Genomic DNA, 14,532 nt, shown 5'->3' with positions numbered 1-14,532 from the left:
CAAACATTCGCTAAGCAACTCATGGTATCAAAATCAATCCAAATCAAGCCACAGCCTCAATAGTCTTCTGGAACTCAGCACTGAACGGATAATCGGTGTATCCCTTGGGGTCCTTGGCGTTATAGAAAAAGGCAGCGTCAAAAGGGACAAACGGAATGCCCTTCTGAACACGGAACGGCAAGTCAGGGTTTGAAATAAACGGACGTCCAATACCAACAATAGCATCATAGTCCGCATACTTGACATCCGCCGCCTGAACCGCCGACTCAGCCACATACCCACCAGCAACAATGACCGGTGAAGCATTCCCATAAGCGTGAAGGAAGAAATCCAACTTCTCCGTCGCCTCAACATCAGCATTCCCCGCAATGCTTGACTCAACCAAATGCGTATACGCAAGTCCCAACCCAGCCATCTGCTTCGCCAAATACCCAAACTGCGGCTTCGGATCCTCCATCTTCATCCCCTGGAACGTACTCCAAGGACTAAACCGAATGCCAGTGCGGTCCGCACCAACAGCCTCAACAACAGCACGCGCAACCTCAACCGCAAACCTCCCCCTCTTCTCAACACTCCCACCCCACGCATCCTCACGCTTATTACAGGTATCCTGAATAAACTGATCAATCAAATACCCATTCGCAGCGTGGATCTCAACACCATCAAACCCAGCCGCAATGGCATTCCGCGCCGCCTGCGCATAGTCCGCAATCCACTCCTGGATCTCAGCCTCAGATAGCGCGCGTGGCGTAGGAGACTTTGCGTCCATCGCCGTCGCGCTACTCGAGATGAGATCGAAGCCGCCTTCGGCTTTCAGGAGTTCTCGGCTTGCCACGCGGCCCAATGCCCACAGCTGGAGGTAGATGTAGCTGCCCTTGGCGTGCACGGCGTCGGTTACTTCCTTCCATGCGGCGATCTGCGCATCGTTGTAGATGCCCGGTGCGTTGGGGTAGCCACCGGCGCGGGCGGTGATGGAGGTTGCTTCGCTTATGAGGAGGGTGCCTGGAACTGAGGCGCGTTGGGCGTAGTATTCTTTCACGATGGGGAGGGGGGTGTGGCTATCGTCGGCACGGAAGCGGGTCATGGGTGCCATTGCGATGCGGTTGGAGAGCTCGACGCGGCCGACGCGGAGGGGGGTGAAGAGTTTTGTCATTTTTGTTCTTGGTCTTGGTATTGGTTGATATTTGATATTTGATATATATATATATATATTGTAAATGGTAGTAGATTGTTCGGTTGGGGGGGTTTTTTTTTATAGAACAGAGTACATTTGGAGTGGATGGACATGATTTTATATCTTGTATCTGATCGTAGTATCTCGCTTCGCAGAACTTCCAAGATCCTCCATTTGGATTAACAAGCAATGTGGAGATAGAAAGAAATGGAGTTAAGCCGGTTTCCGGTTATAAAGCCTTGGAACATGAGATTTCCCATGGTCTCGAAAGTCGCTACGGTCCCGGAGATGTGATTTGCTGCCAGTCGGCCCACTATAGCCCTGGGCTCGGGGACTCGGGAGAATTAATAATACACAGCGCGATTTATGCAGGGAAGTAACTATTATTTACCTCTGTGTACAACGGAGAATAGCAGATCGTCATAAATTGGAGATTTGACGTTTCTTTGACATTCGATGGCAGCTGAAAGTAACATGTAAACGCTACCTATGTACTTGAACACATCGGGGACTTGTACAGGTGAAAAATATCGCCAAACGCCCATCCTCTGGCCCAGCCATGGACTATAATCATTGCACAAACACGATTTCCTGGTATCATAATGGACTGTAGAAGAACGCAGAACAAAAAAGAAAAAAGAAAAAAGACATCATCGCTCTAGGCGACCTAAAGTAGCTTCGAGCTGTGCATTGAACGTCCGGATTTGGTTCAAGAGACCGCCTTGTGCTCCAGGGGGCTCGGGAACTCACGTCGGCAACAGTGCGAAGCATGTATTCAATATCCGTAGAAGAATCCGCAGTGGAAGCAGAGCGTCGCTTGTTACGATCGAGGGCCAATTCAAGGCTGTGGAGGGAATTGCTGATCGTGGAACGTGACTAGAGACTTATTGTTAGTAATGTTTTCGCCAGGGATTTTAGTTAGGGAAAGGTCTCACCACTTTGGCCTTCTCCTCTTCAATATGTCTGCTGCGCACTGCATCCATTTGCAAGGCTATGTTCTCACGTTCTCGACGGACCCGGTATAGATGATTCCGTAGATCCATCATCTCCCGTTTAGTCTTCTTCAATTGCACGCCAAGCACAAAATTGCTATCGAGGATCCCGCTTAGGTCCATGAGACGGCTCTCAAGCTCCGAGCCGAATACTTCAACGGCTTTTCGCTTCCGCGACCACTCTGCGCGTCGCGTAGCATTCGCCTCGTTCGAAATCCCATCCTTGAGCGTATTGAGTGTTTTCTCCAGAGTCTCGCGGCAGATCTGGCTCAATACATCGGCTGGGTTGACACCGCCGCGGTTGGGAATCTTGGCCTTCTGGTGCGTGGTGAGTTCATCGGCGGATTCTTCTTCATCTCCTGACCCATTGGCCGTAGATGTTGTGCCGCCTAGAGAATTTATATTTGTGAGACGGTAAACAGTGACCGGGACCGTTTCCCCACGAGGCTCCCTAGTCTTGCGACGAGGCTGTTCTTGTGTAGACTCAGGATCGGGTTGATATTCTGTCTCGGGTTCAGGCTCGGGCTCCACTGCGCGCTTAGCCTTCTTCCCTAGTCTGCCGCGCTGGGACTTGGGTGCAGCAGATTCTGCTTCAGGCTCCGGCTGGTCTTCCGTGACAGGCTCAGGCTCAGGCTCGGGTTCAGGTGCAGGCTCCACTGCGCGCTTCGTCTTTTTTGCGGGCCTACCACGTTGAGTCTTGGGTACTGCAAATTCTGCTTCAGGCTCCGGCTGGTCTGCTGTCGTAGGCTCAGGTTCGGGTTCGGGTTCAGGGTCAGTTTCGGTTGCGCGTTTGGCTTTTTTCCCAGGTCTACCACGAAACCTGGGTCCCGAAGATTCTGTGTCTAGTTCTGCCTGGTCTGCTGTCTGGTCTGCTGCCACAGGCTCAGACTCAAGTTCAGGCTCCACTGCTTCTTTCGTTTTCTTGCTAGGTCTGCCACGTTGTGGTTTGGGCATTGCAGATTCCACCACAGGCTGTGGTTGGGTATCCTTTTGTGATATTGGCTTGCGACCCCGACGTGGCCCCGAAGAGGACTCCGCGACATCTGGTATAGATTCAGGTAAAACCTTCTCAGTCTCGATGACTTCAATGGCATTCTTGTTAATCGAGGGTTTCACACGAGGCCGTTTGGTCTTTGGGGCTTCCTCAACTGGGGCTGTAGCAGATTCATCCTGCGCCTCGGCTGCAGGTTCCTTTGCAGCGGCTTCCGCATTCGGTTCTGGAGTGTTGTTTGTGGTAGGTTGATGCCGCGGACGACCCCTAGCCTTTTTCGTCTTTGTGGAAGGCCCCTGAGATGTCTGACTGTCTTGCTCTGGTGTATCGTCTTTGGATGGTGGAACATCCTCAGTCATGTCGACATCATTATCAATAGTCGGCGCACCGCTAGCTGCAAGAGCCTCGGTGGAGCTACCACGTGGTGATAAGGCTTCTGTGGTAGATTTATCTGTCCCAGCAGCCGGAGAAGCAGTTTCTGTAGTAGCTTGTTGACTGTTGCTGGTTCTTTGGATTTGCTCCTCATGCCGTGGTGGTGACCGAGTGCTATGTCGTTTCACACGTAGTTGCTCTGTGTTTTTAGGCTGTTCGACCCCGGTCTGAGCTTCAGGTGCTGAAATTGACGCTTGCGATTCTTCAGCTACTACAGGCGCCGTAGGGCCAGACACTGGTGATGCGGCTTGGGCTTGTTGCTTTTCGGCGGCTGACGTTGTTGGTTCCACGCCATTGGTCCCCTCTTCTATCGGATGTTGATCTTCGACTGCGGTCTCCGGAATGGGTGAGATTTGAAGCTGCGGGGATTCATTGTTGTTTATTTCTGATGGAGGAGGTGCATCTGTACTTGGAGGTTCCTGGGTGTGGCTTGTTTGAGAGTCTGTGCTACCTCGACTGTCATCGACGGGGTGTGTATCGCCATTATTAGGTCGCCCGCCATTGCGACGAGAAGGAGTGTATTCTGTTTCATTGGGAGGATCTGAAGGAGTATTAGCATGCATTTCTGGCATAGCACACCGGCCTAGTCCATAACATACTGATCTTTCTCCTCTTATTGCTTCGTATTTGTTCAGATCTATCGTCCGAGGAGGGTATTTCATAGGTCGAGGGCCGTTCTGGGAGCTTGTTGCGCGCACTTCCCGGTGTGCGCTCAATCACCCGAGCTTGTGATCCTGGTTGCGATATCTTCAGCGATCGTGGTGTTGTGTTCGGCGCGGTCTGGGTTTGCAGTGGCATCTGAGCTTCAGGGACAGTCGCAATCGGTGCGGGCGCTGGTAATCCCAGAGCTGGGCTACCAAAAGAGAACCCAAAATCGACTTCTTTTGCTTTGCGCGTCCTATACCAGCAAGTCAGTTTGTATGTTATGGTTTCGCGGGGTATAGGTAAGGCGCGTACCCAGCTCCACGCTGCCGCATTTGCTGCCGCTCCTCTCGCGCTGTCAATTGTTAGCAATTCCACACATATATAAACACAGCACCACAACACATACAGGCTTCCATTTTGGAGGAACGGCGTCGAAAAAGACGCGTCGTGTTGGTGGTTGAGGAGTAAAGAGGAGCGGTCGGAGCCAAGGCGATTGGAGCCGATCCATTTTTGTGCCGATTTCTCCGCGCTCTCAACCTTCAACACTCTGTTGCACTTTCTTGGACTTTCTCGAACTAGTAATTCCAAATGGGTTGGTTCTGGGGTGACAAAAATGATACTGTCCAAAAGCTCGATCCGGGGCTTCGTGACTATCTCGAACAGGAGAAGCCCGACAAATATGTGCCTGGACCCAATGTGAAGCCGCCCTCGACGCCCACGCCATCGCCCGAACCGTCTGATACCTCGAAACCGAAAGTTCCTGCCGCATCACTCTACCAAGATGGCCGTTATGCTGATCTATGGAAAACCTACAAGCCGCCGATGGAGCTTGACGAAGAATCGGGAGTCCGCGGAGCTTCGCGAGTGATTGAAAAATACAAGGAGCGCGGCGACACAGTGCAGCGAGCAGCAATGGAGAACTGTGCCCTGGAGCATGAAGCCTTGACACACTGTTTTAAGACGGGCAATTGGCGGAAGCAGATCGAAGCCCGGCTAACCATGTGCTCGGAGCAGAATGGCACCTTTTCGCGATGCTTTACGACTCAGACTGTGAGTTGGCGCTGGAACCCATCGCTTTCTCGATTATATCGATTCTAATAGGTTTCCGTTAAACAGAAATTCCTTCAAGCTCTCGGTTACGCAGCCGGCTTTGAATATGACGCCGAAAAAGAGGAGCGCATTCAGATGCATGCCGACAAACTCTACCACCAGATGCTAGACTACGAAAAGCGAATCGAGGAAGCAAAGGCCGCTGGAATTGAGCCACCGCCTCTCACATCGCTTTTCAACCCAGAGAAGCCATCACAAACCCCGGAAGTTGGCCTTGAGATTCCTGGAGGGGAGGCAATCCCGGAAGGGCTCAAACCGTCGAAGCCCTTACAGAAGCTCACGCCACATGAGCGAGAGTTGGAGATTCGGGCACACTATGCGCAGCAGGAACAGCACAAGATGTATGCGCAGGAGGCTGCGCCCTTCATGAAGACTCAAGACGATGCTCGACAGAAGCGACAGGATAGAGCTGTAAGCTGGTTTGGAGAAACTATCGGCAAGTGGATGTCGTAGAGGAATCTGAATTATTGTATTTACTATTTTGCTTTGAAAAATGGCGACCGGAGAGGCGTTGGGGTTTGTTTGAAGTTACATTGTATAGGTCTTTTCGCATACTACTCTGTAGAGAGTAAATAGTTACACTTGAGTGTCATCTTTGAGGTCCCTAATGTTATTCCTAGGTGTCCCTCTCTGTTTTCCCCCCTTTTCTATCTGGTTCTAGTGCTTACTTCTAGGGCTAGTATACGTAGTAGGTACAACATAGTTTGAGGACCTCGGGTAGAGATTGAAACATAACATGAGCGTTCAATGTTTTCAGTAGAAACAGTCAGGTTGATGTAATCTAGTAGATATAGATGTATAGATGTATAGATGCTATATAATATTCATATATATATATATTCATATATGACATAGTAGTCATAGTATTCATAGTATTTATGGATATAAAGAAGAATGTCATCGCCTATCTAATCGTCGGTCGCGTTCTCCCGCGCAAACAACTCGAAGCATCATCGTAGAATCACGACTCTCTTCCTTTAACCTTACTCTCTCCAACTCCTTGTTCAACTCACTGTCGCATCTTTTTATCTTCTCTTATTCCTATTTGAATCATACTTCCTGTCTTCCTACCTGAGAGTAACTATATCCTCTCCAATTCAAAAGCTACCCCAGATATCACCTGCCAGAAAAAGATACCTGCATCATTGGACTCGGAAATTCTCTATTGTCTCTTGAGGCCATATTTTCCTACGCAAAACCGGTGGTGCTCAACAAGCTGAGCTGCGGCGCTCGCCATGAAGGCCACCCCGTTGCTCATCTCATGGCATAATGACAATGCCCCTATCTACTCGGTGCATTTCGATCCCAATGGCAAGGGCCGGTTAGCTACTGCTGGAAAGTAGGTTATATCTGTGCTCTCAAAGGGTTGAACAGTTTTACTGACTGCTTTTTCTCTAGTGACAACAACGTCCGAGTATGAACCGTCCTCCGTCGCCCTTCGCACACCTTAATCTGACATGTTCTACAGCTCTGGAAAGTCGAGTCCATCGGGGAGGAAAGAAAGGTCTCTTATTTGAGCACCCTGATTAAGCATACACAGGCCGTCAATGTGGTCCGTTTCAGCCCGAAAGGTATGTCTTTCTGCAGGACAGCATATGGCCGCAAGTCTGACAGGCGTAGGTGAGATGCTGGCATCTGCCGGAGATGATGGAAATGTCCTACTCTGGGTACCATCGGAGATACAAACACAAGCTGGGCTGGGTGAAGATCGGTCGGACGATAAAGAGACCTGGCGAGTGAAGCACATGTGTCGTTCGTCTGGCGCCGAGATCTACGACCTGGCCTGGTCCCCCGATGGTGTTTTTATCATCACAGGTAGCATGGACAACATCGCACGGATTTACAATGCCCAAACTGGTTAGTTACCGTCGAGTGATTCCCATACAGCTTGATAAGCTGACCGAATTCCACAGGGCAAATGGTACGACAGATTGCCGAGCATTCTCACTATGTTCAAGGTGTAGCATGGGATCCGCTTAACGAGTTTGTCGCGACTCAATCGTCCGACCGGTCCGTTCATATTTATACATTGAAGACCAAGGATGGTCAATTCACACTGACACCGCACGGGAAGGTCCTCAAGATGGATCTCCCTACCAAACGTATCGCATCTAGCAGCCCTGCGCCTCCAGATGTGGCTAACCGGTCTCAACAACATACTGGGAATTCCATTGCTATTGCCTCGCCTGCTCCCTCGACTCCGGGGACTCCAATGGCTTCCAACCTACCCATGGATCCTCCTCCAGTCTCACATAGCCGACGTTCTTCGTTCGGCTCGTCTCCTTCCATCCGGCGGTCCGCGTCTCCTGCTCCGTCTCTTCCGTTGCCTGCCGTTAAGCCATTGGAGGTCTCCTCCCCAAGTCTTGGTGGCCTCGGAGTCAAGAATGCCAGCATTTATGCCAACGAGACGTTTACTTCTTTCTTCAGGCGACTGACTTTTGCTCCTGATGGAAGCTTGCTGTTCACACCAGCTGGTCAATTCAAAACCAGTCACGTATCTGTTACGGATTCTACAAAGACGACAGACGAGATCATTAATACGGTTTACGTGTACACACGGGCTGGTTTCAACAAGCCCCCGATCTCTCATCTTCCAGGGCACAAGAAGCCGTCTGTAGCCGTCAAATGCTCCCCGGTCTTTTACACATTGAAGCAGGGCACGCAGGCTGCGAAAAACATTACCCTTGACACATCTTCGGGCGAGGAGACGTTCTCATCTCTTCCAGACCCCGTGGTATCGGGAACTGCATCTTTCACCAGCCAACCCCATACAGTCCCTTCATCAACAACGGCCGAGCCATCCAAGCCTCAGCCACCCCAAAAGGCTACCGAGGACGGCGGCAATGAAGCATGCCAGAGCTCGGCGCCCGTCTTTGCACTTCCTTATCGCATTGTATATGCCGTTGCCACCCAAGATGCTGTTTTGGTATATGACACGCAACAACAAACTCCGCTATGCATTGTTAGCAATTTGCATTTTGCTACTTTCACCGACTTGACCTGGTAAGTACTGGTTATATTCTCACCCATGCTTTTGTTTCTAACGTATAGCAGGTCCGCCGATGGGTTAACATTGATCATGAGTTCCTCTGATGGCTTCTGTTCTACACTCTCATTCGCACCTGGAGAGTTAGGTCAAACATACACAGGACCAACCTCTGTGACTCACAACACTGCAAACCCAACCACCCCTGCGACAAATCTCACACCTCTGCTGACACCAACGCATTCGGCGTCTCCACATGTACCACCTCCAGTCAAGACGAACCATGCATCCTCAAACAGCACAGGTCCTGCACCACCAGCTAGCCCTGCGCGGTCCAATTCAGCCTGCTCAGTCGCGACGCAGCCTTCCATACAACCGACCCCTGCAGGAGTTGTAAACAATCCTACTCCGACACTCGGAACTGTTCCATCGGTGACAGCGACCCATTCTGCGCAGCCGCCAACCCTTCCACTCACAACCCCACCACAAACGCCCGTCTCAGGCGCTCCACAGAATGGGTCTGGTAGTAGTGTTCTGGGCAAGCGCGACGCAAGACTGGCAAGTGAGTCTGAAAAAGAAGAAGGCAAGGGGGATCCAAATAATGCATCGCAGCAGCCGCCAAAGAGACGCCGTGTGGCGCCCACTCTGATCTCGGCAGGTACTGATGGAGCTTCATCCTCAAAGGACAGCAAGCCCTAGGTTGAGATTATGTGGAGACTTTGGTCTGTTGAACCCTTTCTCGACCTTGGCATGCAAGGCATGAAATGAAAAATTTGCTTTGCCAGCTGCCGCTTCTTATGATTCATGTTTTTTTTTTCTCTCTCGTCATTGCTCATGCTATATCCTCATCGTATTTTATGTTCTGTATTTGCACCATTTTTGTCTTTGATTTTTTTCAACAATCGGGGTTTATGGTGGATGGAGTTGTGAGAGCTGATCTACCTTCTCACTCATGTTTTGCTGGTCCTTTTGATCTATGCATGTATTATGGCATGAGAATAAAGAATTAAAATGTACTATCTTTTACCTTCTAAGTAGACGATTAGGGAGGTCATCTAAACCGACGCTCTCGGAATACAAAAAGCCCGCACTACAAAGAATCTAGCGCAATGCGCAATACTAAAAAAATGAGACTTTAGAATGAATGTATCAGTCATTTCACCATTGGAAACTATACTGCACGTCTCTTGTCCCTCGATCCACTTGAATATCGAACAAAACTATAGCATAAGTCATATCGCTTCGTGATCCGTCTTCCATCATACAGGAGTGACAACAGCCGGCATGACAATAACAATAGTACCCAATCACAACAAACTGAGTAAGTCATTTAGTCTCCTCCTCATTGGACGTGAAACTCGACAATTCACCCAAAATATCCAAAAGCGAGCAATCAGGCGGCAACACCGACCTCGCCTCAGTAGCATGCGTGCTAGTCGTCACGGTGGTGACGTGGAGCGTTTTCCCAAGTTCAGATTTATCAAAGCGAGAAGCAACAGGGGCAACGGCCAACTCATTTGCCCATCGAAACAGCACCTCACTACTACGAGAACCACTAGCTGCGAATAGAAACTCGGGATATTTGATATTAGGGAGATGGTCTAGAATATAGGTAGCCACTCTCCTATTTCCAAGGGCAGCGTGTGGTGGTTCAACCCTCACAAATGTTGCCTCGCGGACGACATGGTAATCTGCGCGCCCGCGTGCACCGTTGATTTGATCGGCTAGCTCAGAGGCCTGGCGAGCGGCTACTTCGCGGTCGAGCGTGCCATCGTAGTGAAATGTTAGGGAGCAGCGGCGTTCCTCGATTCGGCTACCTTCTGTTCGCTCATGGAAATACTCCATCATCTTTCTGATACCGGGACGCCATTTCATGGCGTTTTTAGGCACAAATGGAATCCATAGATCCGTTTCGTGTTCTTGAAGGAAACATCCCTTCTCGACAATAAAACCGAGCTTCCGGGGGAGTTTTTCGAGTGCGTCTTGGAGCTGTTTGGTGCTCCGGTTACTGATTATGTATATGATGTTATTGGGGTCGTCTATGAGTGTTTGTAGAGTTGCGCATGCTTCGTTTGAGGGAAGAGACTCTTCTGTGCCGAAAGCTGGGCCGAAGATCGCGCCGTCTTCTAAAAAGAACATTCGTGCTCTGGCGGCGAGGTATGACCTTTTCAAGTCATTAGGTGAAAGCGGAGAGAGGTGGTTTGTCTGATGGATTTGTTGTATTTCATGGGCTTTTGTGAGAGCATCTTGTAGCCCCATATACCATTTGAGAGAAGTATAGGGGGATTTGCACTTGAAAAGAAAATTCCAGTCAAGTTCCCGCTCCGCCGGTGTCATCTCGAGTGCGGATTTGATTGCATCGGCACATTGTTGGTAGTCCCACGGATTGACGAGAAGCTTATGGCCACGAAAGATGGAGGCACTACCCACGAACTCACTGAGGATCAGGGATCCATGTTTCTGGGAGACAAGTTGTCCATCTTGACAATGGATGAAATCATGGCTGGTCAAGTTCATCCCCTCACGCAGATTGGTGGCCATGAAGATATGTGCAACACTTAAGAGGGCGATGAATTGAAAGTGACTGATGTCCTGCCGGACCAGGGCCAAGGGCTGATGAGTGATGGTTGAATATGTTGCATTTATCCTCATTGCGATTTTTGAGATCTGTACCTCTAGCTCTGGGATCTCAGATGCAGACGACATTACTTGGACTAGAACCACCTATATAGAAAACAAATCAGTAGTGGCCACACCCAATAAGATAAGCTAGTCGACTTACTTGCTCTCTCCATTCTGGATAGGTCTTGAGAAAAAGTTCATATGCCAGAAGCTTCTGCTTAATCCCTCCGGGCGCATCCAGTCGATCCCGCGCTACAATAAGATGTTTCCCTTGATATTTATGGCCGATGCTGTGTATCCAACCCTTGACCTCGGTGGATTGGCGTAATATGTAGAGTGACATGGGGTCAATCCCCAATGGAGAATTCATAAGACTAACGTACCGATCATTGAGGTGAACTTGATTGGCAGAGACCTCTAGTCTCCTCAGCCGGCTGCAGGAGTGAAGGAAGTGGTTGCAGTATTCCTCTGTCTGAAATCCGATTAAATCAGCGCCGAGAAGCCCATCCAACAGTTCTTCGCGTGGAGTCAAACAACGGAAGATTTCGGAGGAAGGAAATGGGGTATGCAAGAAAAATCCAATCTCGGCCTGGGGTAACCTTTCCCTCAGAAGACCAGGAAGAACCAGAAGATGATAGTCGTGAACCCATATTCTATCACCCGGCTTCCAGTACTTGATGATTGTTTCTGCAAATGCCTTGTTGAGCTTGAGGTATTGGACCCAAGAGTAGCCGTCGTACTCAGTATGTCGAGGGCTTTCTTGCATCTGATAATGGAGGGCTGGCCAAAGTACCGCGCGACAGAAATTGGTGTAATGACCCTCAAACTCGTCGTCACTCACAAACACAGTCAACGAATCATACACATCCTGGAGGGTCTCGGCAATGTCCGCCCTGGTGGGGTCTGTCAATGAGTCGGTAGGCATGCCCAGAGTTCCCACCCAAGTCTTGTCCTTGAGCAAGTTGGACTTTTCAGCAGCGTGTATGGCATTTTGTAGACCTCCATGCCCTTGTTCGGCGGCCTTGACGACCCAGTTAGCATTGGAGAGCGAGGCTCGTGTGTTATTGTAGTATTTCATGTCCCATCTATCCTGTGATCCATCCAATGACAAGTCCCTTCTCGTCGAAATGGACGGTGTTGGAGGATCTGTCGCCTTGGACAAAGGCTGATTAAACCTCCGGCTGTGTCCCCAGTGAATGGCACGGGGCTCGCTGGGGCCGTGCCATAATCGGTCATTGGCAATCGGAATCTCATCTGCTAACCGCCAAGTATATCCTTTGAAGACCGTCTCGTCTTCTGTCGTGGCTCCAGGTGTCAGTGGGAGACAGCCAATGGGACGAGTTAGAAAATAGGTATCCGATAGGCGCCCAACGATAGATCCAGGACCATCGAGATTTGCATGGCTAGACAAGGATCCGTGATGTCCATTCTTGGGCTCCGTCACCTGGAAATCGATGGTATATGGGAGGAACCTGGTACATGCTATGTCAGACCTGTGGAGTTTTGTAGGCGAGGAAAGAACCCACAAAGACGCAATGAAGACCGTCATTGCGTTAAATTGTAACCCCAATGTAGTATAGGGGTTCAATCTTGGAATTCATGATACAGATGAGTCAAGAATATGTTAAGAATAAGTTAAACAATGAGGATGGAGGGGTTCGGACTTTTGAAGCGGAAGGGACAGCTCGTTGCTACTGCCATATGTGTCTCGCTCTACTATCCTGTATTGGGCATCTTTATATACTTCTAAAGTTATGTACTTAGGTAGAGTGACTTTGGTTAAATAACATTTGAACTATCATACAGGTTCCTGTTTTCTATACTCGCTTCTAATGCATCCACATAAAAATGAAAAAGCCGAGAGAGGCTCGGCTTTTTCGCGCGTGGATTGAGCGAATAGTCCGAGCAAATTTGGATATAAATAATGTTTTTCAAGAGAACTGCGATTGAAACTTAGACTCCATGTCTCGCTCGGAAGATATTATTATTCTATATTCTCCATCAACTCTCGGAATGTCTACCTCGCAAGTATCAACTGGCCGGGCTATGCCCAACAGCCCCGGAGGGCCTGATCGACTCGAACTTGAAAAGCCAACAGAATTCCCAGAGGGTGGCACTCGAGCTTGGATGGTGGTTTTAGGGGCATTCTGTGTGTCGTTCTCAACATTTGGATACATGAACGCTTTTGGGTAGCTCTATACTCCTCAACTCTATTTTGACAAGACAGTTTAACTGATGCATGATACAGAGTCTACCAGGATTACTACACCGAGCACTTCCTCTCCAACGAAACTTCATCCAGTATTTCTTGGATTGGGTCTGTGCAAGTCTGTTTTCTCTTCTCTGGTAGCCTTATTGGCGGGCCATTGTTCGATCGATATGGCGCTTCGGTAAGGGTTTGAAATGTCTGTTAGCAACAATCATTCACTGATTATACTCTTCATGTTAGATTATCCATATACCTGCGATTGCCATCGTGCTGTCAGTCATGATGACATCTTTATGTAAAAAGTATTATCAATTCATGCTTGCCCAAGGGGTCCTGGGTGGGATTGCTTCTGGCATGTTATTCGCCCCCGTCATGACATGTGTGAGCCACTACTTTCACAATCGACGTGCTGCAGCCCTTGGTGTAACAGTCTCTGGATCTTCCATCGGGGGAGTGATATTTCCCATTGCCTTGAGCAAGATGCTGAGAAATGAATCCCTAGGGTTCGGATGGTCCGTCCGAATTGTAGGGTTCATCATCTTGTTCATGGTATTGATAGCAATGGTCACTGTCAAAGAGCGACTTCCTCCTCGTCATGGCAAAATTCTCTTGCCGGCAGCCTTCACTCGCGCTCCTTACACTCTCGTCACACTTGGTATCTCCTTTATGATGTGGGGACTTTTCACCCCATTTTTCTATCTTCCGCAATATGCCCAGTCGTATGGTATGGACTCACAGCTTTCATCTTACCTTTTGTCAATCCTTAATGCTACCTCCGTTTTTGGCAGAATATTGCCGGGTATGATTGCGGATAAGATTGGTCGTTTCAACATCTTGATCATCAACAGCCTCTGCACAGGGATTCTACTTCTGTGCTGGATCGCGGTAACCTCAAATGCGTCGATTATTGTCTTCGCGGGGCTTTATGGTTTCTTTTCGGGCGGCATTGTGTCGCTGATGTCTCCTTGCATTGCTCAAGTGACGCCGAGTCCGGATCAGATTGGCACTCATCTCGGCATGTCAATGGCCATTATTGGGCTTGCTGGTCTGACCGGAACCCCAATATGCGGTGCCTTGCTCGAAAGATACGGAACATACACACAGGTTGCAGTTTTCAGCGGTGTGGTGATGTTTTCCGGAGTTGTTCTTGTTACTGTGGCGAGGTTTTATCTGCGGGCAAAGCTTCTGGAGATTGTGTGATCCTGTCTCGACCCTCCTCGAGCGGCTTTTGATCCAATCTGAATTCTTAATCAGACCTGCTTTTAATCCAATCTGTATTCTCAAGAAGATCTGCTTCTGATCTAATCTGTATTCTTAATCAGATCTGATTTAGTTCCAACTGAGTCAAAAGAATTTGAAGTGATACACTTT

General features: G+C 49.3%; 6 protein-coding genes across 6 annotated transcripts; 3 read left to right on the top strand and 3 right to left on the bottom strand.

Moving 5' to 3' along the window:
* Nucleotides 1–43: 43 nt before the first annotated feature.
* On the bottom strand, nucleotides 44–1,153 carry N7487_004416 (alkene reductase; the record flags this gene model as incomplete). Its single annotated transcript, XM_056872163.1, has 1 exon — nucleotides 44–1,153. One exon carries the CDS (start codon nucleotides 1,151–1,153, stop codon nucleotides 44–46), a length of 1,110 nt encoding a protein of 369 aa, XP_056729883.1.
* A 671-nt stretch (nucleotides 1,154–1,824) lies between these two features.
* N7487_004415 (uncharacterized protein) lies at nucleotides 1,825–4,650 on the bottom strand (the record flags this gene model as incomplete). Its single annotated transcript, XM_056872162.1, has 6 exons — nucleotides 1,825–1,857; nucleotides 1,925–2,050; nucleotides 2,110–4,130; nucleotides 4,189–4,487; nucleotides 4,547–4,586; nucleotides 4,641–4,650. The coding sequence occupies 6 exons, from the start codon at nucleotides 4,648–4,650 to the stop codon at nucleotides 1,825–1,827; spliced, it is 2,529 nt and encodes an 842-aa protein (XP_056729882.1).
* A 172-nt stretch (nucleotides 4,651–4,822) lies between these two features.
* N7487_004414 (uncharacterized protein) lies at nucleotides 4,823–5,797 on the top strand (the record flags this gene model as incomplete). Its single annotated transcript, XM_056872161.1, has 2 exons — nucleotides 4,823–5,284; nucleotides 5,351–5,797. 2 exons carry the CDS (start codon nucleotides 4,823–4,825, stop codon nucleotides 5,795–5,797), a joined length of 909 nt encoding a protein of 302 aa, XP_056729881.1.
* Nucleotides 5,798–6,579: 782 nt separating this feature from the next.
* On the top strand, nucleotides 6,580–9,029 carry N7487_004413 (uncharacterized protein; the record flags this gene model as incomplete). Its single annotated transcript, XM_056872160.1, has 6 exons — nucleotides 6,580–6,683; nucleotides 6,743–6,758; nucleotides 6,813–6,915; nucleotides 6,965–7,201; nucleotides 7,258–8,347; nucleotides 8,399–9,029. The coding sequence occupies 6 exons, from the start codon at nucleotides 6,580–6,582 to the stop codon at nucleotides 9,027–9,029; spliced, it is 2,181 nt and encodes a 726-aa protein (XP_056729880.1).
* Nucleotides 9,030–9,656: 627 nt separating this feature from the next.
* On the bottom strand, nucleotides 9,657–12,501 carry N7487_004412 (trehalose-6-phosphate synthase; the record flags this gene model as incomplete). The annotated part of the gene is made up of 3 exons (XM_056872159.1): nucleotides 9,657–11,054; nucleotides 11,113–12,424; nucleotides 12,479–12,501. The coding sequence occupies 3 exons, from the start codon at nucleotides 12,499–12,501 to the stop codon at nucleotides 9,657–9,659; spliced, it is 2,733 nt and encodes a 910-aa protein (XP_056729879.1).
* Nucleotides 12,502–12,965: 464 nt separating this feature from the next.
* On the top strand, nucleotides 12,966–14,361 carry N7487_004411 (MCT family MFS transporter; the record flags this gene model as incomplete). Its single annotated transcript, XM_056872158.1, has 3 exons — nucleotides 12,966–13,141; nucleotides 13,201–13,342; nucleotides 13,402–14,361. 3 exons carry the CDS (start codon nucleotides 12,966–12,968, stop codon nucleotides 14,359–14,361), a joined length of 1,278 nt encoding a protein of 425 aa, XP_056729878.1.
* Between the last annotated feature and the right edge of the window lie 171 nt (nucleotides 14,362–14,532).

Source organism: Penicillium crustosum, assembly GCF_028827405.1.
Source record: "Penicillium crustosum strain IBT 35664 chromosome Unknown utg000002l_segment0_segment0, whole genome shotgun sequence".
Classification (NCBI taxonomy): domain Eukaryota; kingdom Fungi; phylum Ascomycota; class Eurotiomycetes; order Eurotiales; family Aspergillaceae; genus Penicillium; species Penicillium crustosum.
This window is presented reverse-complemented; position numbering and strand designations above follow the sequence as displayed.